The sequence below is a fragment of the Thermobia domestica genome, chromosome 4 (assembly GCF_964235325.1).
Source record: "Thermobia domestica chromosome 4, izTheDome1.hap1.1, whole genome shotgun sequence".
NCBI classification, from domain to species: Eukaryota; Metazoa; Arthropoda; class Insecta; order Zygentoma; family Lepismatidae; genus Thermobia; species Thermobia domestica.
Genome location: NC_137457.1, coordinates 122,130,078 through 122,157,080, shown reverse-complemented (window position 1 = coordinate 122,157,080; position 27,003 = coordinate 122,130,078). Strand labels below are relative to the sequence as shown.

The 27,003-nt window shown below is 35.9% G+C and overlaps 1 protein-coding gene across 1 annotated transcript; it reads left to right on the top strand.

The window, feature by feature from the left end:
* Window positions 1-317: 317 nt before the first annotated feature.
* LOC145682859 (uncharacterized) lies at window positions 318-4,760 on the top strand. The gene has a single exon (XM_081754223.1). The coding sequence runs from the start codon at window positions 318-320 to the stop codon at window positions 4,758-4,760; it is 4,443 nt and encodes a 1,480-aa protein (XP_081610349.1).
* Window positions 4,761-27,003: the final 22,243 nt, after the last annotated feature.

Here is a 27,003-nt window from a genome sequence, read left to right as displayed (position 1 = left end):
GAGCATAAGCATAAACAGTTTTTTTTGGTCCTCCAGTGCCGAATGGAGGAAGTGTTGTGCCAAGAAAAGGAATAAGTGAATCATTCAAACATTCATATTGACTATGTGTGTGTAAAGACAGTGAGTGTTACGAATCAGAAGCAAAATTGACCTAGTGGACTTATCACGTAAGCACCTACGCATTCAGCTGTGCATTGCAATCTGAAGAAAAACAAAGGCGCAATGTAGCAGTCACGTAGCTAAATATATTTTTTTGTTTCTTTTACTTGTGTAAAGGTCTGTTGTTATAAGGACTTCAGGTAGACATATCACAAGCAATGGATTCAAATACTAATTCTCTTATAAAGGCAAGAGGCCTAGCTACAGCATCCCTTACAAGAATGAAAACATTTGTTAAACAATTTGGAGCAGACGGTGATGTAATGCAAATTAAAGTTAGGTGTGCACGTTTACCTAATATATTCAAAGAATATGATGAAGTGCAAAAACAGCTTGAATTAAAGGACGAAAACAATGAATATACACAAGATAGAGAGTTGTTTGAAGCTACTTACTACGATACTCTTGCAAAAATGACGTCAATTGTTGAAACAGCTGAGAAGGCTAGTAGTAGCAATAGAAGTTCGTCAGGTGATTCAGCCGCGAATACAGGGTGTCTAAAATTACCAGTCATAAAGCTACCAACATTTAAAGGTCAAGTTATAGATTTCAGACATTTTCATGATACTTTCAGTAGTTTGGTTGTAAACAATCAAAGTTTAGATGATATTCAAAGATTTCATTATTTGTTGTCCTCATTATCAGGTGAAGCAAGCAAATTAGTTGAAAATATACCAGTGACAGGTGAAAATTTCAAACTTGCTTGGGAAATGATATGCAAAAGGTATAATAATCCAAAGCTAATAGCAACTGCTCATGTAAATGCATTGTTTTCATTACCGACTGTCAGTAAAGATTCAGTGGCGGACTTAAGGACATTATTAAATCAAACTATAAGTAACGTAAATGCACTTAAGGCGTTACAGTTAGATACTCCTTTGGAGGATATATTGTTATCGCAGCTAGTTTTGGAAAAGCTAGATGAACAAACACGTAAAGACTTTGAAAATCAAACAAATAGGGAACAGTTTGCTAGTTTAGAAGAACTTCATGTCTTTTTAGAAAATAAATGCCAGGCCTTAGAATTGGTAAAGTCTACACAATCAAAGTCGCATGTCAGTAAATCTAATGTTTTTAAGGATGTAAAAAATGCTAGACAATCTTATGTCAGTACTCATGTTTTGTGTTCGTTTTGTCAAGAAAGTCATGCGTTACACAAGTGTAATGAGTTTCAGAAATTAAGTTTACCCAAAAGATTAAGTTTTGCGAAACAGAACAAACTTTGCTTTAATTGTTTGAAAGTTGTCAACCATGTAGCGAAAGATTGTTTGCTAAGTGCATGCAAAATATGTAATCTCAAGCATCACACGTTATTGCATAGTGATTTTAAGAAATCACAGCCTAATCATGCTGCAAGTGTTGAAAATGATTCTGTTACGGAACCTGTAGGGGAAAAGTCAATGTCTCAAGGACAGGAAGTTGTTAATACTAGTACTTATTGCTCTGTGAAGCCTAAAAGTAATGTGCGTGTTTTACTTTCAACTGCAGTTGTTCAAGTTAAAGATTGCAATGGTAAATTACATATGGTTAGGGCTTTGCTTGATAGTTGTTCCCAATCTCATTTTGCAACAGAATCTCTCATTCAAAGGTTAAAATTAAAGAAATTTCCTATCAATGTTCCTGTACAAGGTATTAATAATGTAAGTTGCAACGTTATATACGGAAGTAAGTTACAAGTATTCTCTGCTGTAAGTGATTTTAGTGTAGATGTTGAGTGTTTTGTATTGCCCAAAATAGCGGGAAATTTACCTGATGCTGATATTGAAATTAAAGAATGGAACTTTCCACCGAATTTACAGTTAGCGGATCCTAATTTCAACAAGTCTGGTAAGATTGATTTGTTGTTAGGTGCTGGAATTTTCTTTAGTCTACTCAAAGCAGGACAACAGGTTCGTCCAGGAGCATTTCCAGCTCTCCAAAATACAGAGTTAGGATGGATAGTTTCAGGACAATATCAGATGCCAAAGCACAAGAACTTCACGCCAGAACATCGAACATTCTTTTTGCACAACAACGATGATTTAAGCCATCAGCTGCAGAAGTTTTGGAAAATAGAAGATATTCAAGAAACTCCTCTATCCAAAGAAGAAAGGGAGTGCGAAGAACATTTTATCGCAAACACTAGCAGACATTCAACAGGACGCTTTATAGTGAGATTGCCATTCAAACAAGAAGTGACCCAGTTAGGTGATTCTTACCAGACAGCTGTTCAGCGTTTACAACAACTAGAAAAAAGGTTAAATAGATGCCCCAAGTTACGCACAGATTATGTGACATTCCTTGAAGAGTATGAAGCTTTGGAACATATGAAGGAAGTGGAATGCAACTCTAATATTACTCAAGGATATTACTTGCCTCATCATCCAGTTATTAAGGAAGCTAGTACTACTACGAAGACTAGAGTAGTATTTGATGCATCCGCATGCTCTACTAGTGGCATTTCACTGAACGATGTTCTCAAAGTTGGTCCAACTGTGCAAGACGATTTGCAGTCAATTATATTAAGATTTCGCACCTACCCTATAGCTTTTACTGCAGATATAGAGAAGATGTATCGACAGATTTTGATTGATGAGCGTGACTGTAAATTCCAGAAGATCTTGTGGAGAAGATCAGAAGAAGAACCCATTAAGGTATATGAATTAAAGACTGTCACATACGGAACAGCCTCAGCGCCTTTCCTTGCTACTCGCTGTCTCCAGCAATTAAGTGCAGAAGAAGCTTGTGAATATCCGAAGGCAGCACAAATTCTCAAGAATGACTTCTATATTGACGATTGTATTTCAGGGGTTGAAAGTTTGGAGGAAGCTTTAAAGATAAAGGACGAATTAATACAAATGCTACAAAAGGGTGGTTTTTTGCTAAGAAAGTGGTGTTCCAACAGTACTGAATTATTGGAATCCATCTCTGAAGAATTGAGAGAAACACAACTTCCATTACGCTTAGACGATAAGGGTCAAGTCAAAACATTAGGATTACTTTGGCATCCAGTAACTGATCAACTTCAAGTGATGAATGGATTCACTCTAAATCAAAGGTCGAATAACAATTTAACAAAACGCAAGATGTTGGGTATTATTGCTTCAATCTTTGATCCGTTGGGAATTGTTAGTCCAATAACAATCGCATGTAAGATAATTCTTCAAGATCTGTGTCAAGCAGGATTGGAGTGGGATGAAACACTTCCTAAAGAACTACAGCAAAGATGCAAGACAGTACTTGAATTCATTCCTTCATTATCAGATATCAGTGTAGACAGAATGGTTCTTCAGTCAGGTACCTTGATAGACATTCAAGTTCACGCTTTCACAGACGCTTCAGAAAAGGCTTATGGGACATGTGTGTATTTAAGATCCGTCAACAAAGATGGTCAAGTTACTTCGAAGCTATTATGTGCTAAGTCCAAAGTGGCTCCCATAAAGAAGATTTCCCTGCCTCGCTTAGAGTTATGTGCGACAGTGTTATCAGCAAAACTTGTCAAAAAGGTAACTAAGGCATTAAAACAACGAATATCCCAGGTGTATATGTGGACAGATTCTATGGTGGTCTTAGCATGGTTAAGGGCAAGTCCAAATAGATGGAAAACATTTGTTGGCAATCGAGTCGCTGAGGTACAAGAAGTGGGAGGAGAATGGAGACTCGTCGCTTCAAGTGACAATCCTGCGGATATTATATCAAGAGGAACAAGTCCTGACAAGTTAATACACAATAGTTTGTGGTGGAACGGTCCTCAATGGTTACAGTGTTCTTCACTTGATTGGCCTAAGACGGAGCCTGCCCCACTCAGAGAGATTCCTGAACAGAAGAAATTAAAATCAAGTTACTTAGTGACAACTCAAGATAATAGTATGATCGAAAGATTCTCTACTTTGAACAAACTTCAGAGAGTCTTGGCTTATTGTATGCGGTTTTCCAAGAATGCTAAAGTAGAAGCATCAAGAAGAAATGTAGACGCTCTTACTTTGGAAGAAATTGAAGAAGTTTTAATCAGACTAACACGAGAAGTTCAGAACTCAGTTTATGCTAAGGAAATAGCTGATCTTAAAGAAAGTGGAAGAGTTAGCAATAAGAGCAAACTCTTGTCTCTCAATCCTTTCATATGTGATCAACAATTACTAAGAGTTGGTGGAAGATTAAAGATGTCTGAACTTGAATTTGATGCTAAACATCAAATTATTCTACCACCAGATCATCACCTAACAAGACTAATTATAGAACATGAACACAGGCGATTGCTACATTCTGGATCTCAGTTAATGCTAGCATCACTAAGGCAAAGGTATTGGATACCTATTGGTAAAAATGCCATCAAGAAAGTTATTAGAAGGTGTATTACATGTCAAAGATTAAAGGCGTCTGGACCAGAACAATTAATGGGACAACTACCAAAACATAGAGTAGAACTAACAAGACCTTTCACAAATTCTGGAATTGACTTTGCCGGTCCTATTTACATCAAAACTGGTACCAGAAAGTCAAAAACAAAGGTGAAGTGCTATATTGCAGTGTTTGTGTGCTTAGCAACAAAGGCTGTCCATCTCGAAGTTGTGAGTGATCTTACTAGTCAGGCATTTTTAGCTATTCATATCTCGTCGAGGTAAATGCAAGCATATCTATAGTGACAATGGAACTACGTTCATTGGTGCCAACAAGGAACTTCAAGAAGTCGCGAAGTTGTTGCATACAGCTGACCATCAAGAAAGGATCAAGAATTTTGCAACTACTGAAGGAATCCAATGGCATTTTATTCCGCCATATTCGCCCAACTTCGGTGGTCTTTGGGAGGCTGCAGTTAAGTCCTTTAAATACCACTTAAGAAGAGTCATGGGAATGTCATATCTCACGTTTGAAGAATTAACAACATTAATCACACAAATAGAAGCTTGCTTAAATTCGAGACCTCTTATAGCATTATCCAATGATCCTAATGATCCAGTAGCATTAACTCCTGGTCATTTTCTTATCGGCCAACCATTGACAGCATTACCACAACGAGACTTACATCAGGAGAGGATTAGTTCAATTCAAAGATGGCAAAGGATCCAACAACAATTTCAACAGTTTTGGAGAAGATGGTATATGGAATATTTGTCACAACTACAAGGAAGAAATAAGTGGAAGAGAAGCTGTGCCAACATACAACCAGGTCAATTGGTGGTTCTCAAATAAGATAAGCTACCTCCTCTATCATGGAATTGGGAGTCATCACTGAAGTGCATTCTGGACCTGACGGTTTGGTTCGAGTGGCTACTGTTAAAACTTCCAATGGTTTATATAAACGCTCAATTAGAGGACTTTGTGTTTTACCAAATAATGATGAATCGTAATGTCATTCATGTTAAAGTATATTTATTTCCTGTTTTAGTCTATTTTATTTGTTGTTATTTAAAGTTTGTTTTCTTTTCTTTTTAAAAAAAGATCACTAGCCCTTTTTTGGCGGGCGGCATGTTAAGTCTTTTATTGTGTAGTAATATTTTTTAAGAACTGGAAACACTGTATCTACGAAATTTAGATTTCATTTGTTATTCAAGATGGAAAGTGTTGAAGAGAGACGGTGCATAAGGCACGAGGCACGAACATTTCTTCCATAATTTTGAAGTTAAGTTTGTTATTTAAGTGCAATGAACACAGTGCAGTTATTATATGTACTTTGTGGTTTATTTTAAGTGTTAGTTGAAAACCAGCGATTAGTAAGGTACAATAAAAACTCAAAACAAGTATTGGAAGTTTCCATTGTTAGAAGACAGTCCATTACCAGTTAAGTAAATCGCGAACATTTAAGAGCATAAGCATAAACAGGCAGCAACACCTTGTTTCTCCCAGTAAACACTACATCCCCGTCAGAACCAAATCTAACAAGCTTTTCTTTCAGATTAAAAATATATCATATTCGGAAAACGCGTGAATAATTTTCTCTTCAAGAAATTTTGCATCGGAATTTTCTACAGGCACTAATTTATAAAAACAACAACAATGGTTATTTTCTTCGTCCACATATGTTACATATAAAAGCAAGTGCTTATCCGCAAACCTGTTTGTAGGTTCGTCAACTGTTTAAGAAATTTTGCCAATTTTGCACGCAACTGGTACGCTAGAGAATAAAGGTCTCCATCTCGTCACAACGAAACAGCCGACAAAGTTAAACACCTGATATCTTTACAACTAAACTACGTTTTTGAAAAACAGGCATGCATTCAAATTTATTGTTTGTTTAAAAATTTTCATTATAGACCTACTTATATTTTCATATTAAGGTGTCCCCCCTTACATATTTTGGTGGGGGGGGGAAACGCAAGTATAAAATTTTTGGTGGGGGGAAATCCCTCCCGTCCCCCCGGGATTTCGCACCCTGCATAATGTATTACCCCTCACACACAAATATATGGGTGGACAAACACCGTGCTCGTGGGTTTTCTCGGGGTACTCCCGTTTTCTCCCACTTTCTTCATTCCACCATTTCATTCATTTCTCATTATCACCGTCTCCTTTAGCCTCACCGGGATAATCGTAGGATGTTAAACTTAAAGATTTCATTTCATTTTCATTTCAATTTTTTATATAATAATTCATATATTACACATGATTCAAACATTTTTTCCCAGTAGTTAGCTCCTCTAAAAAGTCACAGGCTGCGTCTCAAAGCTAACTAATAAGTCCTATTACTATTATTACAATTGCCAATATCAATATCTAAAATTGCCTGAAGCACTTTTTTCAATAGAAAAAATGAAAAAAGAACAAAAAGCATGGCTTGAAAGCAAGACGTAGACAAATTCACTAGTGTTTGGAAGCTGTCTGTAATCCACTGAGCAAAATGGGTCGGTGGGTCGTAATGCGTTGTTAAGTCATAGTGGATCGGTGGGTCACAGTGGGTCCCGGTGGGTGGTGAGTCGCCGCGACCCCCTCCATCTCTCGACTGCACATACGAGAAAGCAATCATATATATGTGTTTTAACCTTCCAGACTTTACTTAACCTCAAATAATTTAAGATAATTTACAAAAAAATGAAAAAACAATTATTAATAACATATATAAAAATATAGAAATGTATTTTGAGAGAAAAAGTAATCGGTGTACTCGAAACTCGAACCCGAACTGCCCACTCAAGAACAACAAAAAAAAAACACTTTAGCGACTTGCCCACACCACAACTTGCAACGTACGGTTTTGAAGCTTTATTTATAGTGCATGTGTTACGTAACAACCGTACGAGATGTCATTATTTGCGAGGACTTCCTTCAAGACCCGTTTCGTAAATTTACAAGATAACTCATTTAATCCTTAATCAATCCGATTATATGATTATATATATATATACAACACACACACACACACACATACACACACACACACATATATATATATATATATATATATATATATATATATATATATATATATACACGATGTATGTGTGTCTGTGTGTTGTTTGTGTGGGTGTTGGTGCAGCCAAGAGATTATTAATTCATAATAGATTAATTTATTGTTGATTTTAATCGACAGAAAAAAATGCTTTTAATGAAAACATGGGGCCTGTTGCAGTAGATGGCTAAAAGCCGTAAATAAAATTCAAACTTCAAGTGTACCTGGGGTAACTCACCGTCAATAGCTGATTTAACACGATTGATGACAGCGCTTGTAATGGTTGAATTATAATCACACTTGATAGAACCTATGCAGATAAGTGGGTACCGTGTGTGATTCTCCTTCCCAGGATTTTGTGTTCGAGTCTCAGCCTAGACTGAGTTGCGTTTTTTTTCATGGAATTAAACAATATAAATGATGTTCGCGTTTGATACTGAAAGAGATTTATCCTATGAATGGAGAAAAAACAAGACAATACAGGTGGTAGGGGAAAGACGGAGATTGTTTATTAATAAGTGTTAAAATTTAATTTATTCCCTTGTTTTTTGCTCTTTCCTTTCCCTCTTTCCTTCTTTTCTCATTTTGTTTAGCTTTCCTTACTTTTTCGGTCTCTGCATGATGCGTATTATTCTTTTCGTTTCCTTTGCTTTAATTCCTATCTCTTTGATCTTAAAGTGAATGGAGTCACATCCCGTTGACCCATGACCCACTTACAAATCTTGACGCAATTGACCCACTGACTCACTCCATCTCTGGACTGCACACACGTATAAAGCAGTGATATATTTATCTTAACCTTCCTGACTTTACTTAACCTGACTAATTTAAGTTAATCTACAAAAAATGCAATAAAGCAATTATTATTGACAAATACAAACATATAGGAATGTATTTTGAGAAAAAGAAAAATCAAAATGAACCAGCCGGGATTTGAACCCGCTTTTCTCCACTTAAGAAACAGACATTCTACCGACTTAGCCACGGCAGAACTTGTAACTTTTGGCTTTGAAGCTATATTTATATTACGTGTGTTACGTAACAACGCTACGAGATGTCATTACTGTCCTTCAAGACCCGTTTCGTAAATTTACGAAATAACTCATTTAATCCTTAATCAATCCGATTATCTCTATATACGTATATACGATGTATGTGTGTGGGTTGGTGCACCCAAGAGATTAATTCATAATAGATTAATTTATTCTTCATGTTAATCTACAGCACAAATGCTTTTAATGAAAACATGGGGCCTGTTGCCGTAGATAGCTAAAGGCCGTAAATGAAATTCTAACTTCAAGTGTAACTGGAGTAACTCACCGTCAATGGTTGATTTAACACGCTTGATGACAGCGGGTGTAATGGTTGAATTATAAACACACTTGATAGAGCCTATGTAGATAAGTGTGTACCGTGTGTGATTGTCGTTCTCAGGATTGTGTGTTCGAGTTTCAGCCTAGACTGACTTGCATTTTTTTTCAAGGAAATAAACAATATAATTGATGTTCGCATTTGATACTGAAAGAGATTTATCCTATGAAGGGAGAAAAACAAGACAATACAGGGGGTAGGGGGAAAGACGGAGATTGTTTATCCTTAAGTGTTAAAATTTAATTTATTCCCATGTCTTTTGCTCTTTTCTTTCCCTCTTTCCTTCTTTTCTCAATTTGTTTAGCTTTCCTTACTTTTTCGGTCTCTACATGATGCGTATTATTCTTTTCGTTTCCTTTGCTTTAATTCCTATCTCTTTGATCTTAAAGTGAATGGAATTTCTGCAGATTTATCTCGTGGTTGTTTCTCTAAGTGATGCTCTAAGATAGTAATACTTTTTCCTCCAAATGGAGGAATATCCTGGCATGTTCTATTTTCGGGCATGTATTTGCTGTCATGTTGGTTGTCCAAATATCAGACATAAAGTGATTCTATTCTGCTACTGGAAAAAGCTATCATTTCTTATGTATCCAACCTCCACTTTTTACAGTCGCTGACTGTACACTGTATTACAATGCTGTCCTTCGGTACAAAAGTAATTATTGGACTTGTTGAAATGATTATTTATACCGGACAATTACATACAGTTTTCCTGTATCTTTACACTTACATTTTCAATGAAGACGTTTATTTACTAGGTAATTTAAAATATGAATATTATTGGAGGCTTTTAAAAAAATGTTTATAGCAACTTAAACAACACCACTTTATACACTGTAGTAGAACATTGCACTAGAATCATGTCTTTCTAATTTCTTATTACAATCAAATAACAATAAATAAGAGATCATTTCCTTAATCATCCTAAAAAACACATATATAACACGATTACTATTCGATTTTAGAGGTGTAATTCCACGGACGCGGGCCTGCTACGTACCAGTACAATGTGAGCAGTAAGTAGGAAATACAAAATCTAAGGAATTTGTAGGGCAACGACGTGAGCCTACTCTGCAAAAGACCAGGGTTCGATCCCCGACAAGTTTTTCTCTCACTTTTTCTTTCTTTGAAAGTTTATTTTTATAGCATAGGTGATTGAAAATAAGCTTTACTTTGTTATATACGGCATTTGGTTCCAACCGGACCCGCAACTAAAACTATTAAATCGAAAGGGGCACTTTTCCACGTATCTTATATATTAAAATTATGTACGCTGCCAACGAGACAATTTTCAAAGGTGCCCATTTGTGTGTGTGTGTGTGAGCGTGTGTGCGCAGTTGCGTACATAGGAATTTATTTCGGGAGGGGCCAAACTCAATATCAGTGTATTTTATATTGAAATTCCTAAACTTGTCCCAAAAATTAGGCTTAATTTACTCAAAAGTTGGAATTTCGGGGGTGGTCCGGACCCCCAGGACCCACCCCCTGCTTACGTCCCTGTGTGTGTGTGTATTTCCTTAAAATTAATATTTTATACTTTCCATTTGTGGTATTCACTTCAAATTTGGTATACGCATGTATCTTAACGAGGAACATAAAAGGGGAGAGAGATATTTTGTAATCGTTTCCGATTTGAAGCAGACACTGTTGTCGCGAAATTAAATGTATTGTTGTCTTGTATGGACACTATATCGTGAAAATGATGCCCAAGGTTTCTTTCAGACACTTTTTGGGGGACATTGCCTCCTCAGAGCGCCCCTGCCGAGATCAAAATAATACGTTTATAATACAATAACAAATAGAATGTTATCAGCACTGCCCCCGTGGTAATACTCCCCCCGAACATTGCTTCCGATAGAGACACTGGTGATGCTCTATTTCCAAAGCTACATATGTTTAATTTTTTAATACTTCAGTATCGTCTCGAAACTTTACACGAACACACTGCCTAGTTTCGATACCATCCCAACAGTTAGCGTATAAATATATCCTTTCCGTAATGACGAAAATATTTTGTTCACGCAATGCCAACAGAAACTATTTGGTAAAATGAAGCAACTTGATAAGAAAAAAATGCATGATAAAACATGGTCTACGGGGATTCGAACCCAGACCTGCTACTCAGAAAGCAGACACTTTATCGCGAAGCTAACTTACTACGTTGAATTCTATTTGTTCTATTCTACTCAATATACAACATAAGAGGCCAAATGAAGGCATTTCAAAAAATGGCAATTTTGAATTCAAGATGGCGACTTCTCCAATGATTTGTTTCTTCACTTAAACTGAACTACGTACTTAATAACATATCGAAACCTGGCTTACCTACCAAGAGCACAACTTACACTTTTCATGGTTACAAATTTTTTAGACGACATTTTGAATCGAAGATGACGACTTTTCCAACATGTCGGATTTTTCCCCTCACATGAGCTGTACTCTACACACTTGAAAGCAATTTCGGAATTCCACCATATCTACAAGTTGTGTAGAATTAGACGCTCCCTTATAACATTCCTAGCATTTTCTGACACCGAACATGACTATTTATTTCAAGTTTAAGAGCGGATTCGCAAACTACGCATCAAAATAAACATCACCTCGAAATTTCAACATTCTAGATACAGCCATTACTAATTTCACATTTTTTCGATTTGCGCCGCGAAACGAAAACGAATTTTAATGCTCTTTTTTCTATCATAAACTATGTGCCCAGCATTACTGCCTGACAAAATATGACGTTTCTATGGTGTGCGGAACTACTCTAGAAACCAGCATTTCGAAACGACGAAAAATTTCGACACTTCATTTACATGGAAAATGTCGCCTTTTTCGTTATATCGGAATTATCCCATTACTCACATCCCATGACGAGCAAGTATGGAAAATTTGGTGAATGTAAGTTTTGTGGGAGTATGCAAACAATTAAGTGTGTTTCCGACTTTAGAGGTATATAATTCCACGGACGCGGGCCCGCTACGTACCAGTACTAAGTAGGAAATACAAAATCTAAGGAATTGAGTAGTGTAGGGGAACGACGTGAGCCTACTGTGCAAATGACCAGGGTTCGATCACCAACAAGTTTTTCTCTCACTTTTTCTTTCTTTGAAAGTTTATTTTTATAGCATAGGCGATTGAAAATAAGCTCGACTTTATTATATACGGCATTTCATTCCAACCGGACCAGCAACTAAAACTATTAAATCGAAAGGGGCACTTCTCCACGTATCTTATATATTAAAATTATGTACGCTGCCGACGAGACAATTTTCAAAGGTGCCCATTTGTGTGTGTGTGAGTGCGTGTATGAGCGTGTGTGCGCAGTTGCGTACGCAGGAATTTATTTCGGGAAGGGCCAAACTCAATATCAGCGTATTTTCTATTGAAATCCCTAAACTTGTCCCCAAAATTAGGCTTAATTTACTCAAAAATTGGAATTTCGGTGGTGGTCCGGACCCCAGGACCCGCCCCCTGCGTACGTCTTTGTGTGTGTGTGTATTTGCTTAAAATCAATATTTTATACTCTCCATTTGTGGTATTCACTTCAAATTTGGTATACGCATGTATCTTAACGAGGAACATAAAAGGGGAGAGAGATATTTTGCAATCGTTTCCGGTTTGAAGCAGACACTGTTGTCGCGAGACTAAATGTATTGTTGTCTTGTATGAACACTATATCGTGAAAATGATGCCCAAGGTTTCTTTCAGACTCTTTTTGGGGGACATTGCCTCCTCAGAGTACCCCTGGCGAGATCAAAATAATTCGTTTATAATACAATAACAAATAGAATGTTATCAGCAGTGCCCCCTTGGTAATACTCCCCTCCCCCGAACATTGCCTCCGATAGAGACACTGGTGATGCTCTATTTCCAAAGCTACATATGTCTAATTTTTTAATAGAGAAACTAAGTGTTATCACGTAACGTAAACACGTGTGTGTGTTTATGTGTTGACATCAATGTTGTGTGTATGTAATGAATGTTCTACGGCTAGACGCTTGGTCGTCGATTTGTAATTTGTATTTGTAATGTTTTGAATTGTCATCAGATTGTCACATTGTAACATTGACACACTTTGACTGTGATATAATCGTTGAGTTCGCAGAAATTTGTAAGTCTGAGAATTTGATCACGATGTAATTCGGGTGAAACCAACGTTTTACCAATAGCTGAGATATACAGAAAGTCGACGAGAAGGAATTCCAAGATGTCTGGAATCTTCGTATAAAACCTTATAGTTTTTAGAGATGGGGATCAGTCTCGAGGAGCAGTCTTTGAGGATCAGTCTTCGAGCGTTTGTCTCTGAGTTGAGTCTAAGAGATCAGTATACGTCGAGCAGTAACATAGTTACTCATGTCACAGTAGTCACTTCTCTGTGATTCTACGTTCAGTATTAGATCAGGAGATCTAATAGTTCAGCAGACCATTCTAGTAGATAATGGTACACAATAGTCAACCATTCTAGACTATTGGCAGCAATATAGAGATCGTCCAGAACATCGATAGCAGTTCCAGTCATCAGCTGTATAAAGGTACGTGTATCTCAGCTATGTTTGAGTTCATCGTGGTTAACTTCCTAGCTGCTTAAAGATATGTGATCTTGCGATAATATTCAGTCGACGATCAATCACAATAGTACACAAGCTTAATGAAAATACAAAGTTTTAGTTCAAAGTTAATTAATGTGGTTTCTTTCCGTCATCCTGTACCTACTCATTCTAGATGGTGAGTAGCAGCGATCTTCGACCGTCATTTTACATTTCATCCCCATGCTATATAGGCACGACGGTGGAAGGTTGTTATGGTGGAGATGCGTTCGGTTCGAGACCCGGGATGTGTATTTTAGAGTAGTTCGCACCAGTGTTATGGTGGAGATGCGTTCGGTTCGAGACCCGGGATGTGTATTTTAGAGTAGTTCGCACCAGTTTTATGGTGGAGATATTTTGGTTCGATTCCCGAACAGTGCTAAAAGTAGGTCGCACCAGTCTTATGGTGAAAATAGCGATTCCGAAATGGAATAATTTTAGTGTTAAGAATATATTTTATTAGGTTATGGTTAAATTCGGATTAGATTTAAGTTATTTAGTATGTTAAGAGTTTGTATTATAATCGTTCACCACTCAAAGACGAGATATGGTTCGGATCTCGAATGACTAAAGGCAATTGACTCAAGTAGAATAAGTAATACGTTAACCCTCACCACCCACCCTCACTTCGTAAATTAAAGTTGAATTTAAGTATTAGATTAAATGAATGAAAGAACTGTGTTGACTAGAGCACAGAAAGCGAGTAAGGGAATAAATATTGATGTGGATTTGTTTGGTGTGAGGACACCAGAAAGACAAAATACTGCTTGTAGTTACGATAAAATCGCGAGTCCTAAAATTGTTTTGAGTAAAGAACCAGTTTTTAATTTCCCAAGTAGTCCGGTGACGAAATCTGTATCGGAAGACTTTCCTTCAATCATAAATTTAGATCCGAAATTAGTAAATAGTGAGAATAAGAATTTTACTATGGCGTCTAACATTACGTTTTACGCAGATATTAATAAATTGCCTAAATTCGATCTCAAGAACGATAATGACATCGTGTCGTTTTTCGATGAATTCGACGATGCTTGTCAAATGGCAGGCATCGCCGAAAGCAAACGAAAGGAGTTACTGCCCAATATTTTCAAAGGAGTAGGGAGGCAATGGATAAAGTTGTTCCTGAAACGGAGAAACATGGCAGAAATACAGTATAAACAATTGCAGTCTGAAATAGTAGACGAGTTTACGAAATCTAATGTAACTATAGATATTGAAGATAGAATTAAGGAGCGGTTACAGCATGAAGACGAAGCTGTAATTAATTACGTTTATGACATGCTCGTTCTTTGTGAACGACTAGATTCAAAAATGAATGATATCAAGAAGATAGGTATTATAGTTGGAGGTCTACATCCATACTATATGGAAAAGGTAGGAACGCGTGAATATTCTAGCTTAGACAAATTCGTGGAGGATTTGCAAAAGATAGAAAAGAATAAGTGTAAAATAGCAAAGCGTGTGAAAAAGGAATCCGGCAAAGTTACAATTAAAGATCTTGTAAAGAAAATTAGAGAGCAGGTAGAAGATGAGGAGAGCGGATCTGATTCAGATCATGGGGTTGTAAGAAAACATAAAGAAGAAAGTAAGATTAAACAGGAACCTCCGAGTATTACACAAATCGCGGAATTAGAAAAGAAAATAGACAAATTACAGTTAGCATTGTCGGCAAAAACACAAGACGACGAGAAACAAGAGAATAACGCGAGAAAACAAGGGAAAAATCAGTATTATAGGAATAATAAGCAGAATAGAGGTGGTTATCGAAATAATTACCGTGGAAATGGAAATAGAAATAAGAATTGGCACAGTAATAGTGATAGGAATCAAAACAACAATAGAGGTAATAACCGTTATTACAGTAAGCGTGGTAATCGAGGAAATTTTTGGAGAAACAATAGAGGACGTGGTCAGCAAGGAAACTGGCAAGGGAATTGTCAGAATTCGTGTTGTCACCAGTCGTATAATTTCGAAAACCCGAATCAGCAGAGATTTGTGCAAGTGGTACCAGCGCAAGTAAATGGTACTACTTATTATCAAACACCAGGCTCGAGTACTTTAAACGGAACACATCTGTAAATGGGAGAGGCGCATTTACAGGCAATCGAAATGTCCGAATAAGAGAAATAATTGCCTCAGTTAATTTAGACAACAACATGGTATATTTACCATTAGAAATAGATGATAGAAAGATCAAAGCGTTACTCGATAGTGGGTCGCAAATTTCAATTATAAACGAGAAATTAGTGCCACCGAGTGCAAAAATAATCCCACAACAAACTAAGATCAAAGGGATCACGCAGAACACGCTGGTAATTAACAAATTAGCCATAATTAAGTTCAAAATTTTAAATCAAACGTTTCATCAGGCTTTTAGAATAATAAAAGACTTCCCATATCAAATGTTGATTGGGAATGACTTTTTGCAAACACAAAATTGTAGAATTGATTATGGAGCTAGTAAAATTATTGTTCAAAGATTTGCGAAACCAATTAAACATTGTCGAAACGATCAGGAAACCAGAACAGTTTCTGATAATGTTGCAATTAGCATTAAATCAAGTTTAAAGCCAAAATGGGTTCTTGGTCATAGGGTGAAGTTGTTACCAAGAACTAGGACAACTGTCGAGGTTAACCTAGTTAATTCTTGGGAGAACAATGAATTTCTATTAGAGCCAGATAAGCTATTAGAGTTACAATATAACATATTTGTACCTAGAGTAATTTTGTCGAATGAAAATAAGTGTTTAGAAGTTATCAATCCGTCAAATAAGACGATCATGTTGACAAAAAATTTAAAAATTGGAGATGCAGAAGCATGCATGAATGAATCGGAATTAAGGAAAGAAGGATTATCAGAGGAGGAAATTGAAGAGGTATTAGAGGCGAGAAAAAACTACGATAAATCACGGTTAAAATTTGGCAATAATACTAAACCAGAAATCAGAAAGAAATTAGAGAAATTGTGCTACGATTACGCAGATGTTTTTGCGTGGCGAGAAAACGAATTAGGAAGAGTCAAGGGAGTAGAACACAAGATAGAGTTGGAAACGGAAGTTCCGTTTCGACGTCAACAATATCCAATACCGATAGCAATGAAGGATAAGGTTAAAGAACAGATAAACATTTTACTCGAACAAAACATCATCGAGGAAAGTAATAGCTCGTATAACTCACCTATGTTGTTCGTAAAGAAGCCAAACGGATCGATTAGGGCCTGTTTGGACTGTAGAATGCTGAATCGGCATGTACGGTTCCATTCCGTGGCGTTGCCGCCTATCCATCAAATTCTTACAAGTATGGGTGGTCACAAATTCTTTAGTGTGTTGGACATTAAGAGTGCCTATCATACGGTATCAATTTCTAAGGACTCTAGGAAGTATACAGCATTCAATATCCCTGGCGTAGGAGCGTATCAATACTCGAAATTGCCAATGGGTTACATTCAGTCGCCCGCTATATATACAAAAATCATGGCAATGACATTAGCTAACGTTCATCCGGAGGCGGTGTCATTTTACATGGATGATATATTTATATATTTAAATAATCAGGAGAAAATGGTATCTGTGTTACACTCAGTCTTTCAAAGGTTAAGGAAATACGGGTTAAAGTTATCAGTAGAGAAATGTCACTTCATGGAAGAGAAGGTAATGGCTTTAGGTCACATTGTGAGCGAAGCTGGTTACGAAATCAGTCCTAAAGTGATTCAAGCGATAAAAGCTTGTAAGCCACCTACAAGCGCGAAAGAGTTGAAATCATTCCTTGGTTTGACTAATTATGTGAGGAAATTTTGTAAAAATTACGCGGAAATGACATCTAACTTTCAACAATTATTAAGGAAAAATCATAAATTTGTGTGGACGGAAGAACACCAACTTAGTTTTGAAAAACAAAAAGAATCATTGATGAGTGCACCTTTATTGGCACCTTTCCGTGAAGAGTTGGAAACTAGAGTGTATACGGATGCATCTACAAAATCAATAGGGGCTGTACTAATGCAGAAACAATTGAATGGAGAGTGGACACCTATAGCGTATTATAGTAGAGTATTGAGACCAAACGAAACACGAAGACATATAGTGGAACTAGAAATTTTGGCCGTGGTTAGTGCTTTCAAAGCATTTAACTATTATTTGTACAATAAAGAATTTGAGCTATACACTGATTGCAGGTGTATAAAATACCTTCAAACAACGCCAAAATTATCGCCGAAACTGTTACGGTATAGTCTAGAGATGGCGCAGTACCAGTACACGCCAGTACATTGTCCAGGAGAGAAAAATCCTAGCGATGTATTATCAAGAAACACGAACATCCAACCAACTGATGAAGACATCGATCTAGATGCATTACCAGTCAAGATGGAAGACCTTGAAGTCAACATCACGTTCGACGAAGATGTGAATGTGGCTGAGTTGCAACGGAAAGATCCTTTCTTCGGTTCAATAATGAAGGCTATAGAACATCCGGAAGAAGCAGATGAAAAAGCAGAAAAACAGGCGCGCTGGTATGAAATTAAGGACGGAAAACTTTTCCGAACTCAGAAAATGGCTAATGGGAAGAAATTCCTATTATGCATTCCTTTTTCTTTGAGGGAACAAGTTTTCAAAAACTTGCATTGTTCGATATACGGAGGAGGACATTATTCCTACACCAAGTGTTATAATCGAGCATTGAAATCCATCTATTTCCCAAACATGAAAAGATTTTTTCAAGAAAAGGTCAGCCAGTGCATCAGTTGCCAAATCCAGAAACGTAAAGCTGGTAGGAAACCGCTGCATCCGCAAACATACCCGAGTTATATGCCATTCCAGCATGTAACTATGGATGAGATTGGGCCATTTAAAAGATCGAAGAATCACAGGAATAAATATGTTATTGTATTTGTTGATAGCGCTACTCGATATGTAATTGCAAGAGCAGTTCCTGCTATAACTTCTGAAATCATAGCAGAAGCAATTTTTGAAGAATTAATTACAAAACATGGGATTCCTGAAATTCTTGCGATGGACCGACATAGCACACACCGAAGCCGAGTGATGGAAGAGATGGCTGAAAGGTTTGGTATGCGGTTAAATTTTGCCAATACAGATGCCCATTACCAGATTGGAACATCGGAGAGAGCCATCGGGTCAATTCAACAAATTATGAAGCACTATATAGACCGTGAGTTTACAAACTGGGACGAGATCTTACCTTCAATTGTGTTTACCATGAATACACAGATTCATGACGGGACAAAACATTCGCCTTACTATTTGCTTACAGGGCGTGAACCCAGAACGTTCTTGGAACAGGATCTTGACATACCTTGTGAGTATGTGGAAAACGAAGAGCGGATACGAAATGTGAAGGAAGCAAGGAAGGTCGCGTACCAGAATTTGCAGAAGCGGTTCAAATCCCAAAAGAAACAAATTGAGAAGAAATTCTCTCAACCAAAATTCGACGTGGGACAAAAAGTTTGGATTCGTGAAATGCCAAGAGCAGGCATTCCAGCTTGTTTTGGAAAGCGATATAACATTCGAGGAGTAATAGTGCAAAAGTTGAATAATAACTCATATAAAGTGAGATACGAGACTAAGAAAGGACAAGAGAAGACAGATTCTGTTGACATAAGACGTTTGAAACCATTTGTAAGTGCAAAGGAGGAAGATTCGGATAGACCAGAAGAAGAATCGGATTTAGACAGTGATGTCTAATGAAAAAAAAAGAGAACAACGCGTGGGAAAAACCAAAAAGTTTTTCAAAAGGACTACATCACGACGAAAAAACAATTTTTTTTGCAACTACGAAAACACGAATAAGTTTTAGTAAAAGTTTAATATTTTTTTTGTTAGGTATCTGCAAACAAGATGTTTTTGTCAGTGAGACAGCGAGGTGGACCGCTGTTTATCAACAAAAGTCCGTGTACCCGAAATCAAAGTAAATGTTGATTTCCATCAAAAAATCCCTTAACTGGCAAAAGTATATTGTTTACAGAGCGTAAAGTGACTAGGAAATTAGAGAATTTTTTTTAGAGAGATATCTAGTAAATATTTTTAAATTGGTAAAATAATCCAAGGTACACATACAAAGTAAAATAAATAAATGAAAACATAACTGTGAAAAAAAAATAATAAGAGATATAGAAATAATTAAAATAAATAAGTAAAATTCAGAATAGTAATTCTAAGTTTTAATTGTTACAGTTATCATCATGTTCAAGATTGTCGTTTGTCTACTACTATTGATTAGTATTGGGGTAGCTGAAGAAGAACATCAACAAATAACGTTATCAGATATTGGACTAGCATTGACACAGAATGCTTATGCTGTTCATGCGACGAACATGGTGTTTACGACCGTTAAAATGCATTTAAATTTTCAAGAATCGGTGCCAGTACACGACAAATGTACTGACGCATATGAGATTTTAAATGATTATGCAGTAAAAGTGAGAGAGTTTAGACAGAATATAGTGAATTTATTACCTTGCCATTTTGTTTATGAAAATGGTATAACAAGATGTAATAATAATCACAGAAATAAAAGATTTATATTTTCGTGGTTACTGGGATTGTCGTCCATTGGTTTATCGACGTATAATTTAATTCATAATAAACAATTGTCTCAGTCTATTGATAAGTTAAGTAAGCATGAGAATGTATTAACTAATGAAATTAAAAATCTAAAAGAATCATTTAATAATGAGATAACAGTAGTCCACGGGATAGTCGTAAAAGTGCAACAGGTGTTGCAAGATTTTAAAAATAAAATTCAGGAGCTATACTGTTATTTACATCAATCCCAACGCAGGATAATGGCAAACTTGTTTGTTCATCTGGTACAGGAGAGAGTAAATAAAATAGTAAATAGCATTTTAAATAATGAGTTAACATATCATATATTATCTAATGCTGACGTTAAAAAGTTAATTAATTTTCATGATGTTTTGAAAAATACTATTTATAGGTCAGACATTGGAATGTTTTACCAAATGTCTAGCGTATATCTAGTAAAATACCATTACGAAGATAATAATGTTGATTTAATAATAAAGACTCCGATAATATATGATACTAGCATTTCAATAATGTATGACGTTACATCAATGGGCTACTTAATAAATAACACAAGAATATTTTATCAATTACCAGAAGCAGTCTATTTGGCTGAAGGTAAATTTCACTCATTGGATAAAAGTAAATGCGAATTTAAAAGTTTTCTATATTTTTGCGAGAGCATAACTATGGACCATGAATCGAAATGTTTGAATAATATTATTTTAAATAAATCTCTAGGAGGATGCCAGCAAAATTCGGAAAAAATTTTTGGGGAATGTGATATTCAGATATACACACGCTGGTGTGATGTATTCTTCTATTGAAGAAGCGTACATGACAAAAGTGGGTGTACATCAAGAAATTACTTCAACAAAACTTGAGCAAACCAAAGCTAAATCAAATTTCATAAACTATGATAAATTTGATAATATAATAATTGGAGAGCTGGTCATTCCATCTAAACGGATAATTCAGATTCAAAATAAACACATTAAATTGATCGGTAATTGGACTGAGAGACAAATAAATTTCACCTTGCATACGCAAGAGCTAAATAGTTTAACTGAAAAATTGTTAAAATTGAAAGTCGATACTTCGATCCCAGAACTACATTTAAAAACAGACTATATCATGTATGTAATTTTTGGAGTAATAATATCATTAATTGTGACAACAATATTGTTATTAGTACTGTATTGTAAGCTGTATAGAGCAATACGGAAGTATAAAATTCAAAATCAGGAATAATAATAATAATAATAATAATAATAATAATAATAATAATAATAATAATAATCATCAGAAAGTAATAATAAAGTAAGCGTAGTATGTAAATGAATATCGTATGTGCCTTGGGTTATGAAAAAAAAAAGTTTTTACATTTGTAGATATGGAGAAGAATGGAGTTTATTTTGAAAAAAAAAATATCTAAGTTGCAATAAAACCTGAAAAGGAATATCGAATTAACATTTAAAACAAGTGGTAGACATACTTACCTACAGCATGAGGTAGTTGTGAGTTGAAAGCTTTTGGTTGTCATCCTAGATAAAACTAGGATTGGTCTAGTTGAGTCGGTGAAAACGATTAAATCGTTGGAAAAAAAAATAAAATGGTTACGTAGAACTAGTACGAAAAAACTCTTTGTTTTTGGTAGAAAAGAAGCAATAGAAAATAAGCATAGATAATAGATCATCATAGACAAGTATAGATAAAAGCATGTAAATAGATAATAGCTAAGTTAAATAACATCAGAATATTAGTTAAATCAGTAGCTTCAAGCTATAGAAAACAAAAGCGAAAAGAAGAAAAATAGAAAAGTTGTCTATTAGTAAAGCTAGATAAATAGACAAATCATAGATAAAGTAGATACTAGTGTTATAAACTAGTTCAAGTAAGCTTACAAATCTACAATAATAAGTCGTTAAAAGTACGGGAAAAGTACGGAAAAGTATGAAAAAGTCGTTGAAAAGAAGTAAATAGTTTCAATAGAAAAGTAGGAAAATCATAGATAAGACACGAGAAATAGTCGCAAATAGAATACAATCATAATGCATCATATCAATAATCAACGTTAAGTTGTATGAGAACACATTATTTTTATCAAAATTCATTTTCTAAATTCACGTTTTTTTTAAAATGAGAGAGGAATTATTGATTCATTATTATAATCAAATGATCAATTGGTATATAGATTATTTGTATTATAATAAGTTATTGTATTTAGGTTATGAGTATCTTTGATATTCATGAGAGTACTGTACTTCGTTGAGTAGTTTTCTGTTTACTACTTACGAGACGATTGCATCCTGGCGAGGCTCTGTGCGCTCATGCAGCAGAGAGCGGTTGCTAAGGGGCGTGGTTTACGAGAAGATGGCCGCCAGCGTAGCAACAAGTCCCACCCACGGGAGACTAGCTACTTGTATTCACAATGATTTTGATGCGTTATGAATGAATTTTAAGGACAGAGAGTGTTGGAATGTAAAAATAAGATAGATTAAACATCAATAAAGATAACTGTACCTACAAACAACGTTAAAACTAGTAATAAAGTGTATTTAAGAGCTGAAATATGCACGAAAATGTAGGATTTTCCGGCTTTGAAAAAAAAAAAGACAATAACAGCGTCAAACGAATGAAAATGTAACAAGGATAGCAGTTTTGTATCCGAATAGGTTACATAGTGATTAGAACACTATTCATTATTTAGAATATGCATCGATTATGCATTTTAGAGAAAATAATGAACGATTAATGAACATTAACATTAGGCCTATGCTGAAATTATGAATATCTTGTTCAGAAGAGAGTCATAGACCGCGGTATAGTTATATAAGTTTTTAAGAAAATAAAAACACGATTTCACACTTAGTTATATATTTACAGGTATTATGGAAAAGAAGTTTACCGTAATGGCTATTGCTTTAACATCGTTAATAACTTTAGTACTAGCAACGTCTATAATTATCACTTATTTAATTATTAAATTATGTAGATTTAGTGGAAAGAAAAAACAGGAAGGAAGAGTAGAGAATAAAAAAGTAGATGACGATATTAGTAACGTAGAAAACTGCGGATTATTTCCAATCTATGCAGAAATAAATAAAAACCACACTAAAAAGCACACTATTTGCACAAAACACAAAGCAGATCACTATCTTGAGCAGAAAAAGGAACCACAAGGTAACTCAAACATTGTTGGTATGCACTGCACCAAAATCAAAGAGGGATGTAACACAAATCACGAATTATCCGGTTTTGAAGCAGAAAAAACGGATCAACATTTGGTCACAAACTTCAAACACGAAAAACTATACATGCGTCCTTGCGACATTTTGGTCCTGTGAACATTTTGCCGAAATTTTCACGAACAATGCGGAGCACGTATTCAAAGTTAACTTTATACATCGAAGCAACGCGGCAAACAGGATAAGACGTGGAAGTTTGTCCAAGTTCAGTGTCAAAAACGTTTGCTGAATTAACATTTTGCGGAAGGAAGTGTATCAAGAGTTGCTAACTCTATAGATAGCAAACTTATCATAAGTGAAGTGAATAATATTTTTAAATTTTGTTTTTGTGTTTCAAAATCATGCAGCGATAGGAGACGTTGTTCATTAGTGTAGTAGTGTTTTACAACAACAAATCTAGTGTATAATGAAGTGCATTATTTTTATGGAAAGCATCAGTGATATGGTCACTGGTAATAGTGGAAACTATGCAGAGTTAATAAACACTGAGTTGAACTTTGCGACTAACTTCAGTGGAAAGTTTTCAAGAACGAGAACGGAAAAGTATATATATGAGCAATTCCGAGCACAGGAAATGCAACACAACTTCAAGTAGTTATATATGTAACTCAATAGATGGCAGGAGCTCATACTCTGATGAGGACTCTTGAAAAGTATTTTTTTTTAAAACGAAAACAATGATTGTAAATAAATAATGTTTTGATGATTTCTTTTGAATGTGAAAAATGAATATAAAGATATATACAGGGTGATGGTTGAATATATATGATTATTTTATGTAATATATGTAATTAGTTTTCGGTCAATTTCAAGGAAGAAATTGAGTCGAGAACGGAGTTCTCTTATTTTAAAGGAGGGGCATGTTGAGGCATGTCATTGATTTTATTCAAAAGATATTATTTTGGTAAAGGAAAGTATATTTAATAAAATTAAATGTTAAGAAACTAAGTGTTATCACGTAACGTAAACACGTGTGTGTGTTTATGTGTTGACATCAATGTTGTGTGTATGTAATGAATGTTCTACGGCTAAACGCTTGGTCGTCGATTTGTAATTTGTATTTGTAATGTTTTGAATTGTCATCAGATTGTCACATTGTAACATTGACACACTTTGACTGTGATATAATCGTTGAGTTCGCAGAAATTTGTAAGTCTGAGAATTTGATCACGATGTAATTCGGGTGAAACCAACGTTTTACCAATAGCTGAGATATACAGAAAGTCGACGAGAAGGAATTCCAAGATGTCTGGAATCTTCGTATAAAACCTTATAGTTTTTAGAGATGGGGATCAGTCTCGAGGAGCAGTCTTTGAGGATCAGTCTTCGAGCGTTTGTCTCTGAGTTGAGTCTAAGAGATCAGTATACGTCGAGCAGTAACATAGTTACTCATGTCACAGTAGTCACTTCTCTGTGATTCTACGTTCAGTATTAGATCAGGAGATCTAATAGTTCAGCAGACCATTCTAGTAGATAATGGTACACAATAGTCAACCATTCTAGACTATTGGCAGCAATATAGAGATCGTCCAGAACATCGATAGCAGTTCCAGTCATCAGCTGTATAAAGGTACGTGTATCTCAGCTATGTTTGAGTTCATCGTGGTTAACTTCCTAGCTGCTTAAAGATATGTGATCTTGCGATAATATTCAGTCGACGATCAATCACAATAGTACACAAGCTTAATGAAAATACAAAGTTTTAGTTCAAAGTTAATTAATGTGGTTTCTTTCCGTCATCCTGTACCTACTCATTCTAGATGGTGAGTAGCAGCGATCTTCGACCGTCATTTTACATTTCATCCCCATGCTATATAGGCACGACGGTGGAAGGTTGTTAATATGTTTAATTTTTTAATACTTCAGTATCGTCTCGAAACTTTACACGAACATACTGCCTAGTTTCGAGACCATCTCAACAGTTAGTGTATAAATATATCCTTTCCGTCTGTCTGTAATAACGAAAATATTTTGTTCACGCAATGCCAACAGAAACTCTTTGGTAAAATGAAGCAACGTGATAAGAAAAAAAATGCATGATAAAACATGGTCTACGGGGATTCGAACCCAGACCTGCTACTCAGAAAGCAGACACTTTACCGCGAAGCTAACTTACTACGTTGAATTCTACTTGTTCTATTCTACTCAATATACAACATAAGAGGCCAAATGAAGGCATTTCAAAAAAATGGCAATTTTGAATTCAAGATGGCGACTTCTCCAATGATTTGTTTCTTCACTTAAACTGAACTACGCCCTTAATAACATAGCGAAACCTGGCTTACCTACCAAGAGCACAACTTACAATTTTCATGGTTATAAATTTTTGAGACGCCATTTTGAATCGAAGATGACGACTTTTCCAACATGTCGGATTTTTCCCCTCACAAGAGCTGTACTCTACACACTTGAACGCAATTTCGTGATTCCACCATATCTACAAGTTGTGTAGAATTAGACGCACCCTTATAACATTCCTAGCATTTTCTGACACCGAACATGACTATTTATTTCAAGTTTAAGAGCGGATTCGCAAACTACGCATCAGAATAAACATCACCTCGAAATTTCAACATCCTAGATACAGCCATTACAAATTTCACATTTTTTCGATTTGCGCCGCGAAACGAAAACGAATTTTAATGCTCTTTTTTCTATCATAAACTATGTGCCTATCATCACTGCCTGACAAAATATGACGTTTCTATGGTGTGCGGAACTACTCTAGAAACCAGCATTTCGGAACGACGAAAAATTTCGACACTTCATTTACATGGAAAATATCACCTTTTTCATTATATCGGAACTTTCCCATTACTCACATCCCATGACGAGCTAGTATGCAAAATTTGGTGTTTGTATGTTCTGTGGAAGTATGCAAACAATTGAGTGTGTTTCCGACTTTAGAGGTATATAATCCCACGGACGCGGGCCCGGTACGTACCAGTACTATGTGAGCAGTAAGTAGGAAATACAAAATCTAAGGAATTGAGTAGTGTAGGGGAACGACGTGAGCGTACTGTGCAAATGACCAGGGTTCGATCCCCAACAAGATTTTCTCTCAATTTTTCTTTCTTTGAAAGTTTATTTTTATAGCATAGGCGATTGAAAATAAGCTTGACTTTATTATATACGGCATTTCATTCCAACCGGACCAGCAACTAAAACTATTAAATCGAAAGGGGCACTTTTCCACGTATCTTATATATTAAAATTATGTACGCTGCCGACGAGACAATTTTCAAAGGTGCCCATGTGTGTGTGTGTGTGTGTGCGTGTATGAGCGTGTGTGCGCCGTTGCGTACGCAGGAATTTATTTCGGGAAGGGCCAAACTCAATATCAGTGTAATTTATATTGAAATTCCTAAACTTGCCCAAAAAATTAGGCTTAATTTACTCAAAAGTTGGAATTTCGGTGGTGGTCCGGACCCCCAGGACACACCTCCTGCGAACGTCCCTGTGTGTGTGTGTATTTCCTTAAAATTAATATTTTGTACTTTCCATTTGTGGTATTCACTTCAAATTTGGTATACGCATGTATCTTAACGAGGAACATAAAAGGGGAGAGAGATATTTTGCAATCGTTTCCGGTTTGAAGCAGACACTGTTGTCGCGAGACTAAATGTATTGTTGTCTTGTATGGACACTATATCGTGAAAATGATGCCCAAGGTTTCCTTCAGACTTTTTTTGGGGGACATTGCCTCCTCAGAGCGCCCCTGGCGAGATCAAAAT